The 15,265-nt window shown below is 39.7% G+C and overlaps 2 protein-coding genes across 8 annotated transcripts in view; one reads left to right on the top strand and one right to left on the bottom strand.

Moving 5' to 3' along the window:
- Positions 1 to 15,265, bottom strand: part of mTerf5 (mitochondrial transcription termination factor 5) — a 90,886-nt gene that overhangs the window by 73,185 nt on the left and 2,436 nt on the right. The window lies entirely within an intron of this gene.
- smash (smallish) overlaps positions 1 to 15,265 on the top strand; it is a 50,029-nt gene that overhangs the window by 33,475 nt on the left and 1,289 nt on the right. Inside the window, exons 2-16 of one of the 6 annotated variants that reach the window (XM_012359703.2) lie at positions 1,373 to 1,524; positions 1,724 to 1,912; positions 2,165 to 2,452; positions 3,031 to 4,560; positions 4,908 to 5,843; positions 10,158 to 10,490; positions 10,857 to 11,084; positions 11,251 to 11,615; positions 11,929 to 12,322; positions 12,750 to 12,806; positions 13,329 to 13,654; positions 13,827 to 14,058; positions 14,374 to 14,573; positions 14,672 to 14,841; positions 14,934 to 15,098. In XM_012359703.2, coding sequence (XP_012215126.1) covers positions 1,474 to 1,524; positions 1,724 to 1,912; positions 2,165 to 2,452; positions 3,031 to 4,560; positions 4,908 to 5,843; positions 10,158 to 10,490; positions 10,857 to 11,084; positions 11,251 to 11,615; positions 11,929 to 12,322; positions 12,750 to 12,806; positions 13,329 to 13,654; positions 13,827 to 14,058; positions 14,374 to 14,573; positions 14,672 to 14,841; positions 14,934 to 15,098 — 5,464 coding nt within the window. In that variant the 5' untranslated portion in view covers positions 1,373 to 1,473. Of the gene's footprint in view, positions 1 to 1,369; positions 1,525 to 1,723; positions 1,913 to 2,164; positions 2,453 to 3,030; positions 4,561 to 4,907; positions 5,844 to 10,157; positions 10,491 to 10,856; positions 11,085 to 11,250; positions 11,616 to 11,928; positions 12,323 to 12,749; positions 12,807 to 13,328; positions 13,655 to 13,826; positions 14,059 to 14,373; positions 14,574 to 14,671; positions 14,842 to 14,933; positions 15,099 to 15,265 lie in introns of all 6 variants that reach the window. The other 5 variants (XM_067349600.1, XM_067349599.1, XM_067349598.1 and 2 more) reach the window with 5 other exon arrangements.

Genomic DNA, 15,265 nt, shown 5'->3' with positions numbered 1-15,265 from the left:
ATGCACTGGTTTGCGCTACGATGTATTGTGCATTCTTTCTTTCTTTATTGTTTTTTATAATGCTTATTCTTGAATGTCCAAGATAATTTAGAGTTCTTGTAATAGCGTTTAATAAGAAAGAGCATTTAATATGTGTTATTATCGCGATATATTAACACTTTAATTATACATCTTGCTGCAATGTATGCATTAAGAATCATTTCATCTTTAATGAGTTTAAGAAGTCGCAAATGCGTAATTTAGTGTTAACTTAAAGATATCCAAAGTTCAATGAGTAGAGATAATCGAGATCGACTGCAATTTACTGCGATCCGGATAAACAAAATAAAACTGCTGGAAAACAGATTGTTACGTGCGCGAGCGAAGCAGCGACAGAAATATCTAGCCTTGACTTCTTCGCGATCTTCGTGTCGATTTCCTACTCCGAAGACTACATTCCGCGCCGCTCGCTCCAGAACTGCTTTGAAAGGCTTGTTTGCTCTTGGCGCGAGCGATCTGCAGCACGAGGAGCAAGCGTGTGTCGTTCTCGTCCTGTTGCTCGTCTCCGCGTTTGCATGCACCGGTACGCACGACGGCGTGTCATTGAAATGATCGCGATACCGTGCATGTCATAGGTGTCACAGGGATTCTATCGACTGGTGCGCGATGCAATCGGACGTATCGATGGCTACGACCTCAGCGCGACATGCTCCGTCGTGGCGAATAAACGATTATTATCAACGAAATATATCTTGACGTGCCGTACCGTAGATATCGACAAGGTCGTCGAGAAAGATACAATTTAAATCGCTTGAAAAGAGTTTCAAGATTACTTCTTTAAAAACTCAGACTGGAGATGTTGTCAAAACGTCTCTTTAAAATATTTTATACTTATGAAACGTATGTATTATTGTTTTTAAGCAATTTACATCGAAAGATGATTAATTAACATAATTTTGAGGTACTCTGGAAAGTTTTAAGAAACAAGAAATAATTTATTGTAAACTTGTTAACTTTGCTGTGAGAAGGAAACAGTATGCATTTTGAAATGGAGCGTTTTCGGAAATAACACACGTATAGCGGATGTGACGCACGTACATAAGCCAAATATAATAATATTTGCGCACGAAACGATAAACATTCTCGGGGATTCAAGGCGAGCATCTGCTATAGATGAAAGTTTAATTAGAACGATATATATTTCTGATAAAGAGATGACTGTATTATCTGCATTTGACCTCTTTTATTAATTTCATTACTCAATCAATCATACTTCGTTAAATATAAAACAACTGATAATTCTCTTTACTAAATTATTATTATTTGATTGCGTCAATTGCTTGATTGAATCAGATATTGTTCCCTATTAACCTTTAACATTTATTTTCAGCAGGAATAAAACATAGGATGGGCCGAGCCGTGCAAAGAAGTGTTGTTCAACATTGAAGAGGAGGAGTATCTTAAAAAAGCGAGAGAAGCAGGAAAGCGTGAAGGATGCCTGCTTCGTCGCAAACCGCCGCAACCGAGCGGCGAAACGAAAGGACGGTTAGTAAAGTTAGATAAATTTTTAAGGGTGAGAAAATACATATTTTTTTATCAATAACTTTACAATTATGACACATTTAAAATATTTGCTTCTGGACAACAATATTTTACCACAAATATCGTTAATTACATATGAATTTTATATATAAAAGAAATACGTGAAAATAAATATTGAAAATAATCTTTTATTTTTCCACAGCAGACGCACGAACCACCGAAATTGAAAACGACTTTAAAAACGCCTCCTAAGCAAGCGACTAATCCTTTACAATTTGTCAAAGTTGGACCATGTTCGCTGTATCGAACTGCACAGGAGCAATTGCAAAAAGTTCAAGAAGTGAAAAAGATCAAACAGGAAGTACGCGATGACCCCGAAGATTGGCAATCGGTAAGACATTGCACATATAATTTTTTAATATTATAAAATCAGAAAAATGAAATCTTTGCAAATTATTCATTGGCAATATATATTTGCATTTAGCATGTAACATTAGCTAATTGGATTTTATCTTAAAGTAACAATATTTTTGCTATTTTTTTTTTTTTTTATCAATCTTTCTTAATCGATTTAAGATTTTGTTTATTTTATTTAAACTGAATTGAATTTTTGTAAGTCATGACAAAAACATTGTTCCCACAGAATCTAGACAACTGGAAGAGTAGCCGGAGGAAGCGGCAGGAACATATAATCGAGCGAGTGGTAGAGGTAAAGAAACTCGAATTAGAGGAACATGACCGCCAGCGTCGTCGGAACAAAACTTTCTCGGAGATGATGGAGGAGCGTGGTAACAGAGGCCGTAAGATGAGCATCAGCTTAGCCATGTACAACGACGAGGATGCGAACGATCTTAGCGATCTCGGAATTGGTACTAGCAGTGGCAAGAGCTCCGTTAGCGGTGATACGCATGATGACACGCACAGTGTTTTGGTACGTATGCGGATACGTATAACACATCTTATCGTTACATTTTTATCGAGAAATCAAATCTTGATATCACTAATTGAATATCAATATTAATTTCGTGACTAGAAAAATTGTTTAAATTTAATTTATCAATTATTTATGAATTTATGAATATCCTTGTTGCAGGCAAATTAGTAAAAATTCATTATTATATTTTATAATTACAAAACGTTAATTTGCATTTTTTTGAATGAATTCGTTAATTTATGCAGAAGCGTTGTCTTGCGAATTCAAAGTTTCCGTCAAGTTACGATAATCTTACAATGGCAACAAAATTGGCCCACGTACCTGTAATCATGAACTGTGCGCTCTTTCTTTATATTGCGTGTTACTTATAAGCATTTATCTAGCGTTTGAGTCGTTACTATATTGTAAAATTGCCGTGCAAAAGATTTAGAATAATAAAAGGATACTAAATCATTCTAAACGGGTGAAGAGCACACGTAGTTTTCACCGTAGGAAACTTTTACATACTTATTTTCGCAAATAGCCATTTGATGATTTGATTTGAAATAACATTACGTTTATTCGTGCAATTTTAGAGTGACAGAGATAGTGAGATTGAAAAAAATCATTCGGACGTGGATAACGTCACCGATATCACTACATCTATAGCAACGACTGCCACAACGCTGACCACAACGGCAATAACAATCGCGACGTCATCGGAGGCAGCGTCTACCGCATCAACGACAACAACAACAACGACGGAAACAACTACGCCGATGTCAACTGTAATCGCAACGACGAGCGCAACACCAACGACGACGACGTCCCCGGCGAGGAAAGTGTTTGGCGGTGGCTTTCACGGCAATCACAATCACATTCAAGAGTACGATTCCGCTAATACCGCGACGACAAGCTCTCCTGAGCCGGAGGAGTACACATACGAGGGCGCGATTCGCGGTTACGTATCGAGAGTGTCGCAAAACATACCGAGGAGATCTGTAACCGGGATCGACTCTAAACTAGACACGGTCAAGTCGTCGCTGAACGGTTCAAAGACGAACTTGAACGACGACAGTGATAAATCGCCGTTGTCGGTGGTGAAGGTGGACATACTGAAGAGGCGCGAGGTATTCGAGAAAGCGTCTCAGAAGAACAGCGACAATAAAATGAACAACAGGCTGTCCGGTGATTTCACCGGTACGAAATCGATCAAAGAAAGGCTGTCGAGTCTCGAGCGACAGAAATACGAAACGGAGAACGGCGACAAGGTTGCCAACAAGTCGCTGAACCGATTGTCCGGCGATATGAGCTCAATTCGGGAGAGGCTCACCCACTTGGAGAAGCAAGCTTCGGAGCGAGAGAGCAAGAGTTCCGTTCACCGTAAGCTCAGCACGGAGGATATGGAGACAGTGAGGCCTCTCAGAGAGCGACTGTCCACTCTGGAGAAGTACAGCAGCAGCGACGAGTCTTCGGTGCCGGCCGCAACGAACGAGACGCGCTCGCACAACGGCGAGCTCTCCGCCAGGACGATCAAAGATCGACTCAGTGCGCTGGATACCACCAGGAGCAAAGATGCGACGGACAAACGAGGACCTGCGCACGTCGGCAAACACCCGCTCTGCTTCCGAGACCCAGAGAACAGAGTCGATACGTCGACGCCTAGCGAGAGGAGTTCATCGCCTGATTCGGAATATCGTGTACCGCGGGCCGTCTTCCACAGGAGTTTAGATTCCTTGGACGCGGACGCGTCCAGCGGGCCGGACACCTTTGAACGCGTGCAAAGCCTCGAAGAGCTTGATTACGGACGACGGTATCCAGCCTCGTCGTCGTCCGCTGAGCTTTTGAACGACACAGATCGCGAGGATTCGGGTATCCACACCGCGGATGTGAGTTGCTCGGTTAGCCAAGCGGATGAGCCGATTGATGAGGAAATCGTGCAGCATACAAGCAGCAGCGCGATTGTCGAGCGACGAGAGGTCACTGTCGAGGAGAGAGTCAAAGCTACATCTGCTGTTCAAGAAGACACGCCGGCGCCGAGCACGACGATCGAAGCGTCGAATGACACCACGGCAACGACTACGCATTCACAGTTCGCCAATCGGGAGGCAGCAGCGGTGAACAAGGTAAGTGTCACATTTAAAAATATTTTATGAACGCTAAGATTTTTTATATCGGACGAGAATCGATTAATCTTAAAATTTTCTAATTATGACTGATGGAACTTGGATCAAATTTCGAAAGACTTTTAAGTGATTTATCTTCAAGTGAAACATTAATTTCATCACTAACTAAAACATATACATATTTTTCTGATACGCTGCATACATCTACACCCTGAAAAATCGATACTATATCTAACACTTTTTCTACAATGCCCTGCGCTACATCCCTTTACTTTTACATTTTTTTTCTCTTCTGGCTGTGGGTCTTGAACAACTACAAATTCGGTTGTAACTCTCTGATTCTGTAGGGTACTGCTGACAGCTCTGGGGAACTATCGACTAACAAATCACAGCCGCAGGCGCACGTAAAGACCACTAATTCTAATATACTTCGTTCGCATACCTCCGTGCCTCGCGCGGTCACCCTTTCGAGTTCCAAGGTACCTTCGCGTGAAATAATTCCCGAGAGCCTCGCGAAACCGCGATCATTCGGCAGAGACGCCGTCGAGCTAAAGACAGATTCTGAACCGAGCCCTAGCGAATCCATAGTATCGGCTAGTTTGAAACTCTCCATCGAACAGGCGAGGAAATTCGTCGGTCAAGCGAAACGGCAGAACCTTTCCAAGGAATACTCCTCCAATCTCCCGTCTCTGCCGTCCTCGGACGCCGTCCCCAGCGCGGAAACTTATCAATTATCGTTTCCCTCGCTCAGAGCGACGACAGTTGCAACTAGCCTCCCTCTCGAAACAAATCCAGTTTCCAAGCCGGCGTTTTCTCGAACCATTTCTAAGATTCCCACTCCTCTGTCTCGAAAAACTACGAAATCCTTACCGACGAGTTCCGATTCTGTCTCGACCTCGTCGGCTCTGTGCACTGCCGCTCTCAAAGCCTCGCCTTCGAAGGCGCACAACGCGAGTAACAAATCCTCAACGAGTCAGCCTTCCTATTCGATTCCGAGAACGTCCGACGCGGCGCTTTCCGCGAGCGTCGACTCCTCCGCGCCCGTATCCTCGCAAGTGAGTTCGACGGAGCAACCTCCCCCCTCTCCCTCGTCGAGACTTTCCTCAGCGAGCGCGCGACATAGCTGCGAAGAAGCGTTACTACCTGCGGAACGACGTCGAACCGTAGTGGAGGTGTGCGAGAAGGTGGTGGTACCTCAAGGCAAGACTCCCACGACACCGCCGGTGACGCCGTTTATCACGGTGAACCGCGTCAACGCGGACAAGCAGAGCTCCATAGCCGAGGTTAGAGACGATCAGCAAACCGGCAACGCCTTGAAAAAGCCCTAAAGACGCGAGGATCCTTTCGACCGTGTAACAATAACGTACTGTCCTCCGCTTTTGGTCAGCCTCTAGACAAGCCGTGCTAGATCTTTGTAAATAGAGTACATGAGTTGCGCGGACTCGTAGGACGCGAAAGGAGTGTCGAGAGTGTGTGAAGTGAAAGAGAGAATGAGAATTTGAGATTCAATTCTGTCGTCGCTTCGATCTAACTGCGTTCCAACTGTCTGTCAGCTGGTAAGCCGAATGTTAAAGCGTTCTACGAACGATTGTACAGCTTCTGCCTAACGTTTACATTTTTATAAGAATCATCCGGTCGAGGGTTCCGCTTCCAATTCTTCGCGGATCAGAGAATCCGATTCCGAAGGGATTACTTTAAGAGATTAGCGAGAAGGATGAGTCACTTCTGCGTCATTTTGCGCTCCGAGTACGAACTTGCGTAAACCTAAGCTAATCGTCTGCTAATTATGTAAATAGACGAGACACACAGGTGCGAAAGGTACAAGATAATCTCCGGTACTGTGTAGAGTTAGATCGGGTTATGCGGAAATTATACCATAACGGCTACTGTACGCCATAACGGCATATAACGACTCATAATAAACTTTACAATTACAGTAACCGATGTCTGCTATGTAACACAGCAGATGCCTAAGTGCTGCCAAATATGCATATGCCGTTTCAAGGAAACGTAACGGTCGATTTCAGCAATGTCGATTGACTTTAATCGACTTTAGCTCGCTTTATCTCCTTCGCGATTACAGTTTGCGGAGGGCGAGAACGGACAGAGAGTTAAAGCCGATCGCTGAAATCAACCGTAAGAGAGGATAAATCATTGTGATAACGTTCAATCGCTTCATCTTAATTGCCGAATGCGATCAGTCGTGTATTAAGTCGAGCACGTCGATTAGAATTATCGATTTAAAAAACTGCGGCGATATCGCGGAGCGTTCGCCAAGAAGGCGCTCGAATGCTAAGATTCGCTTTACTTGTAACGGTCTGTAGCAAAACTTTAAAAGAACTCGCCGACACTTAACTCGCGATTATGACTAATTATCACGGATTGTAGTGGTCGACCGAGAGAGAGCAAGTAACGATGAAATATAAGATACATTGGCCAACGCAATTTGCCATGTCGTATTTTTTTCTCACACATTCACGTGAATTTTATTTATTTAAGTAGAAAACTTTTAATTTGCTTATTAATTTTCATTGAAAAATTTTACTACTATATCGATTTCGGTTTCTTTTTTCTATTTTATACTAATATCGAGGTTTCGATAATTATTGTTGAGAAAATCAATTCCAAATTAATCAAAGAAATGCATCCACAAATATCGATCGATTAGCTAATTTTTTCCGATTTATAAATTATTCAAGGAATTAAAGAACGTTTCAATGGGAAACTTAACTTAACTTAACGCAGCTTATCTCGCGATTAATTGAATACACAAATACGCATTTTTAGTAACAATCGCGTCCAAAGTACGATAGATAGATCGTCCTTGTAACGCGCGGAGTCAAGGGTCATTCGCGATGGCATTTAATTGCCAATAAAGAGCTCGTGCCGACTATGACAAAGGCACTCATGAGCCATGTAGCCGTCGACGATATTTCCATCAACTCGTTGTTGCTCGTTTGTGGGCGCGCGGGCCGCGATCGCTTTCTTTCCACGCGTCTCGTCCTCGATGCACCGAAGAGGTAAGACGTCATGTATTTTTGATTGCATCGAGCAAGCAATGGTTTGCCTGAGTTGTGTGTTAGCCCCGAAGGAGACCGTGTACCGGCGAACGGCTTTTTTTTAGTAGATCCCAGAACGAATGGCAATTTCACGAGACACGCATGGCTGTATGAGTAGCTCATTGGATTCAGGGCTTATCTTCAATGTACTTCGGAGCAAAATAGCATCTCCGCATTCTATTTTTTAATAATGATAACAAAAAAAAAAAAAAAAAAATAAACGCGCTTTGACTTAAAATTATTTTAAAAATAATACTTTAGGATGATCTCAAATGTAGATAAAATAGATATTATATAAAGTAATTATTGACACTCCGTAATGATTTATCTTTCGCTTATCTCCATTGTCAGCGGGCCTCAGGCACGCGCCCATATTTACGCCCCTTAAATATAAGGTAGGCCCTGGTCGAATTGCTTTCTTATTGGTTTCATCTAAAATTAAATCCACTCTATGATAATAAATCATTCTTTGTCACGTCGCACCTGCACTCCATTGGAGAATTTCAAGCCTCATGATAGCCGAGGCTAGATATCTCTTTCTTATCTCTCTCGACTGCCGAAAGACCTTATCGTGTCGTATGCTCGCACCGCCTTTAATCAGTTCGTTCAACACCTGAGATCACGGTGGTCTAGCGGCTGTACGATTTTCGAGGCGTGTGCACAATTTCCGCTTGCAGCATAAAAAAAAGCAAACGTATTTTCCCTCGTGCTTGTTCTTGCATGCGATTTGCGAATATGGTGACTCGTGAGGTAAGAGGTACTACCGAACGGGCGTGTTTAGTGAAGTACGGCTTTTAATTTAGTCCCGTGTAGTGTTTGAAGTGTACGTGTCGCGTGATCATTGCTTTAATCGATATATTTGTAATGGAGAGATATATTTCTTGGCAGACCAAGAACACTCACTCTTATCTTTGCTTTTAAAAATCACTGAATAATCTGCTAGCTTAGTAATGTTATCTGTATATAGAATTGTATTTTTTTTTTCCTAAACAAATAATTACATAATTTTGCCTTGAAAAATAGAGCAGAAATGAGAAGGCTTGTAGAGAATTAAATTTCTTCCGAACATATCAATCCTAAATTAATGTTTTCATTTTAATAGACATCTTTCATGTAGGTTTTTAAATTGTTTTATTTTAAATTTTATTTCTTATCTATACTTTCGTAGCAAAAATTCTATTTTCTTTTCAATTGCTTTTAATCTTAGAACTATAGCCTCATAATTTTTATTAAGAAAGAATATTACAATGCATGCAAAACATTTATGCTGTCTTAACACTTAACAGGCTTTTATCCAACATTATCTTGCCAATCACTGTCCATCACATTCAGCTCATTACTTTGCAGTATTTATATTTAAATATTTTACAAAATAATCTATCACCACGATTCGGTACTGCACGAATATTTTGCAACGATGTATTAAATTTAATATTTAACAAGTTACGCGCAATAATTTTTTTTTTTTTATACATATTCGAAAAACCTGATAAAAGAATTGCACTGCGATAACTAATAGAAAAAATATTTCACAGAAATGTTTATCATAAACCGTTATTATTCGGATCATTACCCAAAATCAGTGTTTCTCGAGTTCGCGTTTATCGTAAATGATTAATATGCGCTCATATATCTTCTTCATAGAGGCGTATCAAATTGCAAAGAAAAGCACGCATAATTGTAGAGATCCGCGAGATTCATTGGATGTGCAACATTACGCAATCTACATCAGTCTGGTAAAACGCGCCCGCATATTCCCACGGCAAGTATTGCACATCCAGTGCGCGCGAAACGTTTTCCCAACACTTTTTCATGTAACTTCCACACTGGGAAGCGATACTTGCAACAATGCAGTCGCGACATCGACACGCATTATATTATGTCACCTAATGATGATTACCTCATCAAAGCTGTATCGCGGGTGCGCCACAGAGATGCATAATTCTCAAAAATCTACAAGAACGCTGTTTTAAAATGATGCAATATAATTTTTTTATTGCGATTTAAAATAGCTTTATCTTATTAGCTGATAAGATTTGTCATGTCGCTCATTTGATTTATTACTATCTTGACGTAATATTGTGAAATTTATTTTTTTTAATATTTCTTAGATATTCACATTATTAGAAAATTGAGATAAATGTGACATTACAATATTTCTCAATGACATAATTTAATCATTGTCGTAATATTGCACTGTCACATTCACCTCGTGTCATGATTATCTTAATTGACCTTGATTAAACCAGCAAGACATTTCTAGTTACTCAAGACATTATATATAATTGGATTGTTAAAAATTATGTTTCTTAAGCACCAATGGGCACGTCCAAAGAATATTATAATAGAGAATTTGTTTTTTCCAAATTAATCAAAATGTAGTCGCTTCCGATCTTCGCGGGTTTGAGAAACGCTGCTCTAGACGATCCGTCAATTTGCATAGAATGTAGCGTTGCAAAATTCGTGCGGCACACGATGCGAGACCGGCCCGCATTTTACGAACAGCTCTCGGCTACATCGCGACTCGTCTCTTCTCAGGAACGGATCGTTATCGAGAAAGCAGACCAGGAGGAGGCAGCTGCTGTTGCTGCGATCCGCCCAGCGGCTTCGGCAGTCGAGCACGAGCAGCACGAAACGACGGAGACGACGACGAGCGCCGGGATGCCAGCCATCACCACCACCACTACCATCACTACTACCACGAGGAAGTGCGTCCTCGACACTGACGTTCATGAAACACCTACTACAGTTGTTACATCGACAGTCAATCATTCGCTGGAACGACCAGCAAATCTAAGCTTAGCAAAACAGGAAGCTAATTTGGTCGACGCGTTAAATGTCCCGAGTCCAGTCTCGCCGATTTCCAAACAAGTAAGTAGACTATCGGACAAGTTTTTTAAAAGTTCAATATAATAGTAAAGGATTTTTTTTTTAGAAAAATTCTTAATATATGCGATATGCGCATGTTTTATTCTCTGTGGATTGCGTCTAGTTCAAGACTCATTGCATTAAAAAATAAATATCTTGCATTCTTTATTTTTTTTATAATTATGAGTTTATAGACAGGTGAAAATAAAATAATTTTTTTCTTTTAAACATAGCAATTTAAAATCGCGAAAATTATATTTTTAAATTATTTCAATCTCCTTCATACAATATATGGAATAAATCATAGAGCAACGTTCACATGAATTTGCTAATTTATATATAATTAACCAAAATTCGGTATATTTACAGATTCTACCATTGACTCTGTCCAATGACGAGGAAATAATCGCAGATCAATCTTTCCTACTAAATCCACCAACGAGTGTGGAACCACCGAAGGAGAAACCACCACCACCGCCAGTGGACATTAGTGATGACGAGAATCCTCCGCCAGAACCGCTTAAAAGATTGAACTCTACTCGCAGAATAAAGAAAGAATTGCGTACAAGACGTTCGGATTTCCTCGGTATTGAAGGGGTAAGAGTGCAAGAATAAAATTATTTTTATACATCTTCATTGATTAAAACACCGATTGTACGATAAAAATTTGTATTTCCACAGTTTATAATTTTTAATTTTCGCAAGTGGATGCCTTTTAATAAAATAAATACCATTTCAAGAGATACGTTTTTTATGATATTAGCAGGTCAACGACGATGATCTCGAGCCTGAGCTAACGTTGACGAAACCACCCGATATGGCGGCGATCCTCGCTGAGGAGAGACGCATCGAGCAACTCCATCGTCGCTCTTACGACACTGACAGTAACTACGAGCAAGATTCGAGTCACGAGAGAGATTCCGGGGTCGAATTGGGCCACGTCGAAGATTGGGCGAAGCAACCCGTCAGCCCAGACATGTCACAGCACAGTAGACAGAGTAGCGAGCCCTTTGGTGCTAGTGTGACATCTTCCGAAGAAGATGAGATCACGAAGAAAGAGCGAGAGATCATCGAGGTTCTCGAGAAAGAGGAACAATGGCGATACGGAGATAATCGTGAATATAACAGGTGCAAAATTTAATTTAACTTTATCGTGACGCGGAATTTTCTTTCTATATTATTTTCAGATATTAAAATAAATAAAATGTATCTAATAAGCATTAGAAAGATATTTAAATCTTTCAAATATCTTTCGGATGTTTATTCGAGGTCTCCGTAATGTCTTTTTGTCCGTCGATTATCGAAATAAAAACTTGGTTACGATTTTAATGAAACTTTCCATACGAAACAAAATTCCGTGCAATTTTACGCGTTAAAAAATCGTTTAACTCGGATTGAGAATAAAAAAAATCAAATCAAATATACATTTATGACGCGACAGTGACTTGGGGGAAAGATTGGCCCACAAATTACGTGAGCTCGAGGAAGAGAAGATGCAATTGGAGAGGGAAGCTATATTGCGCTGCAACGAGGACGCGTTTCGCAAGAAGGACGACAACGCACGCAAGCAGGAGGATGCTTCCGCGCACGAGCAACAGCAGCAGCAGCAGCAGCAGCAACATGAAACAGCGAAACAGCGGGAGGCCCAGGCGCGAACGACAGAGGAGGAAGCGAAGTACGTCGGAGACAAGCGAAAGGACGAGGCGCGTGAGATACAGTCCGGACAACTGAGGATGCAAAACGAGATCGAAGAGAAGGAGCGGAGAGTCGCTGATGCGTGTCGCAAAGAGGAGATGCGCATTCGTTCGATGGAAAGTCAAATTCGCGAGCAAGAGGTGAGACAAATCACTCGCTTTATTTTTCGAGCGACACTAATGTAGAAAGAGAAAGTCGATGATTATAAGTAGATAGTACATTTAGAATGCGATCTTTACCTTTCGAGTATATTTTTTCTACATTTCTATTTATCTTTTTTGAAAAAAAAAACTCGAAATCACGCACCAATTTTCTGTAGCAAAGCACGCATTTTTTAACCGATAGCTTGGAGATGTCATTATCCTTGGGGTGATGTTATCTTTATTCTCATTAACGTCTTATCCGCTCCTTGATACTTTCATTTACACATTGAGAAACCGCGAGATAGTCACGTTTGTTATTGCAACATTGCCCGAAGGATGTGATCGTTCAATCGTAGTATGGTGCAAATCAAATATATGGCGTAGTGTAAATATTGATGGAGGGATCGTTGCTAATTATTCGCAGAGCAAGGCATTGGTCGGTGCTGGGTTGAGCAACAACGAAGATGAATTCCCTTCCGGGGTAAGGCAACAGTTGTCACTGTATTCATCACTTTTTTAGTTCGCATGCACTTTTATATAATGCAATATAAATATTCATATAGGAATGCCATTTACTTTTTCTTCTTACCATTTCTTTTAAGTATCTCTTGGGTACTTTAACTAATCTGAAGCTAACTTGATTCGATACGATTTCTTTATTTACATAACAATACGTTACGTAAATAAATTAATCATGCCACAAGATATTTTATTTCATTTATTACAAAATATATTGTGAATTTTGTGAATATATTTTTTTTTGAAATCTAAAGTGACAAATAAGAATTGACAATATTTCAAAAAAGAATATATTTACTTATTAATTTAAAGATATTTGATATGATTTCAGTTTTTGTTATTTTTAGTGACAACTACATTCATTTAGAAAGAAATAATTAGAATCTAAAGAATATAACACAATAGCTTAGCATTTTAGATATGTATTAGGTAAATAAAGATTGCAAATATCATAGCTAATCGAAAATGTATATTATCTCTTTAGGAAGTGTTGCGAGTGGAAAGGGAACTTTTACAATTGGAGCAAGAAGAATTAAAGAGACAGCGCAATAATTTGGCTTATCGCGAACAAAAACAACTTAGATTGGCCGAGCAACTACAGGAACAGTGGAAATCCTTGCAGGACGTTGCACAGAATTCCGTTAAAAACACACAACAATACAAATATCATACACCTGCCACAGTGAATTATAGATCTTCGATGCCGAACTTACAATTTCAAGACATGTCAAGAAGAAGACCACCTCCTCCACCCGTTCCACTCAATAAACCACGTATGCCGGATCAGAGACAGCGAGATGTTACTATCAGGTTAGTAGATCATTGTATAAATTTAATGTTTTCGATGCATAATATTAAATTCTCTTTCATTGTATTACGTAAAGAAAGTAATAATTAAATTTCAATTAAAATAATTTTAATTTGTAAGTTAATGAAACAAATAAATATAAAATAATATCCTTGTTTAATTGCGAATGTATAGGAACAGCCGTATACCATCTGCGGACTCGATTCCTCAACAAGTAGACGCAGCAATTAGGGAAAGTGCGTCGGCGACGAATCACGCTGGCCAGCAAATGTCTAGGCAAACCTTACAAGCATTAAGCGCAGTACCACGACCACGAATCGTTCAAGGTGATCAATGGGTGCAGCGAAGGAAGAGCGACGTACCGAGAGGCGCACATGATGTAAACTATCAACATTGGATTATTCAGGTGCGCATTAAAATAATCTTAATTAAAATGATGTAAATTTGTAATATAATCTTTAAGTGCACATTAAATTTACTAAAAAAAATTGCAAAAATAATTTTTTTTATTGAAATAAGATTTTTTTACTTAATTTCTTAGAAGTTTTAAAATATCTTTATCGTGTAAATAATCAGTTAATTTATTAGTATTTAATTAAATTGAAAATTTCTGATAAACTTTAAAATAATTTTGTTATCGAATATACATGTAGCAATGTATGAGATTATATTGATAAGTTCTACTATCTTTACCAACCTAACCAGTATCTTTCCTTGACAGGAGGCGGAACAACGGAGGATTAATGAGAGAAACCAACGATCACCGGCGCGGAAATCTCAACCACATGTAACTGGCACCTCTGTGCTATATAATGTTCCAACTCGGACAGATAGCAAACCGCTACCTGATTCTATTATACAAACTCTAACCCAGAGGGTACAGAATAAAACGCAAGAGAAACCTCTCTCGGCAAGAAGAAGGTAAATACTGCATAATAATAAAATGTAATGTAAAAATAATTTTTTATCGAGAAACGTAAGATCAGTTATAAATGCAAAATAATTTTTTGTTCTTTTAGACCGGAACAAGTTCACAGCCAAGAACACCTATCGACTATGCAACCACAACAATACACGCTGCAGTCTCAAAAGACACAACATGCACCAGTTGCAAATACCAACGGAAATCAAGAAAAAATGCTGAGCGTGAGCGGAAAGAAAAAATGTTCGCATTGCGGGGAAGAATTAGGTAACCGACCGAGCTCCAAGATTTTATCTCACCATTATATGGCTTAATATCATTCCTAACGTATTATTAACATAATTTTTACGATTTTTTAGGTCGAGGTGCTGCGATGATAATTGAAAGCCTACGCTTGTTTTATCATATGGAGTGTTTCAAGTGTTGTGTATGCCATGTGCGTCTAGGCGACGGATTGATGGGAACGGATGTACGCGTTCGCAATCATAAACTCCACTGTCACAATTGCTACTCCAGTGACGACGGTACACATATTTAACTCTACTTAGACTGTTAACATTACACAATCGAGCGCGTATCGATTCCGAGAACATCTGATAAAATGCACACTCTTTTTGAATTTAAAAACAAGTAAAAATGTCTTTAAAAATTTATATCGTACAGATAATTGGAAACGAACGATATTCCTCAA

This window comes from Linepithema humile, chromosome 2 (genome assembly GCF_040581485.1).
Source record: "Linepithema humile isolate Giens D197 chromosome 2, Lhum_UNIL_v1.0, whole genome shotgun sequence".
Lineage (NCBI taxonomy): Eukaryota > Metazoa > Arthropoda > Insecta > Hymenoptera > Formicidae > Linepithema > Linepithema humile.
This window is presented reverse-complemented; position numbering and strand designations above follow the sequence as displayed.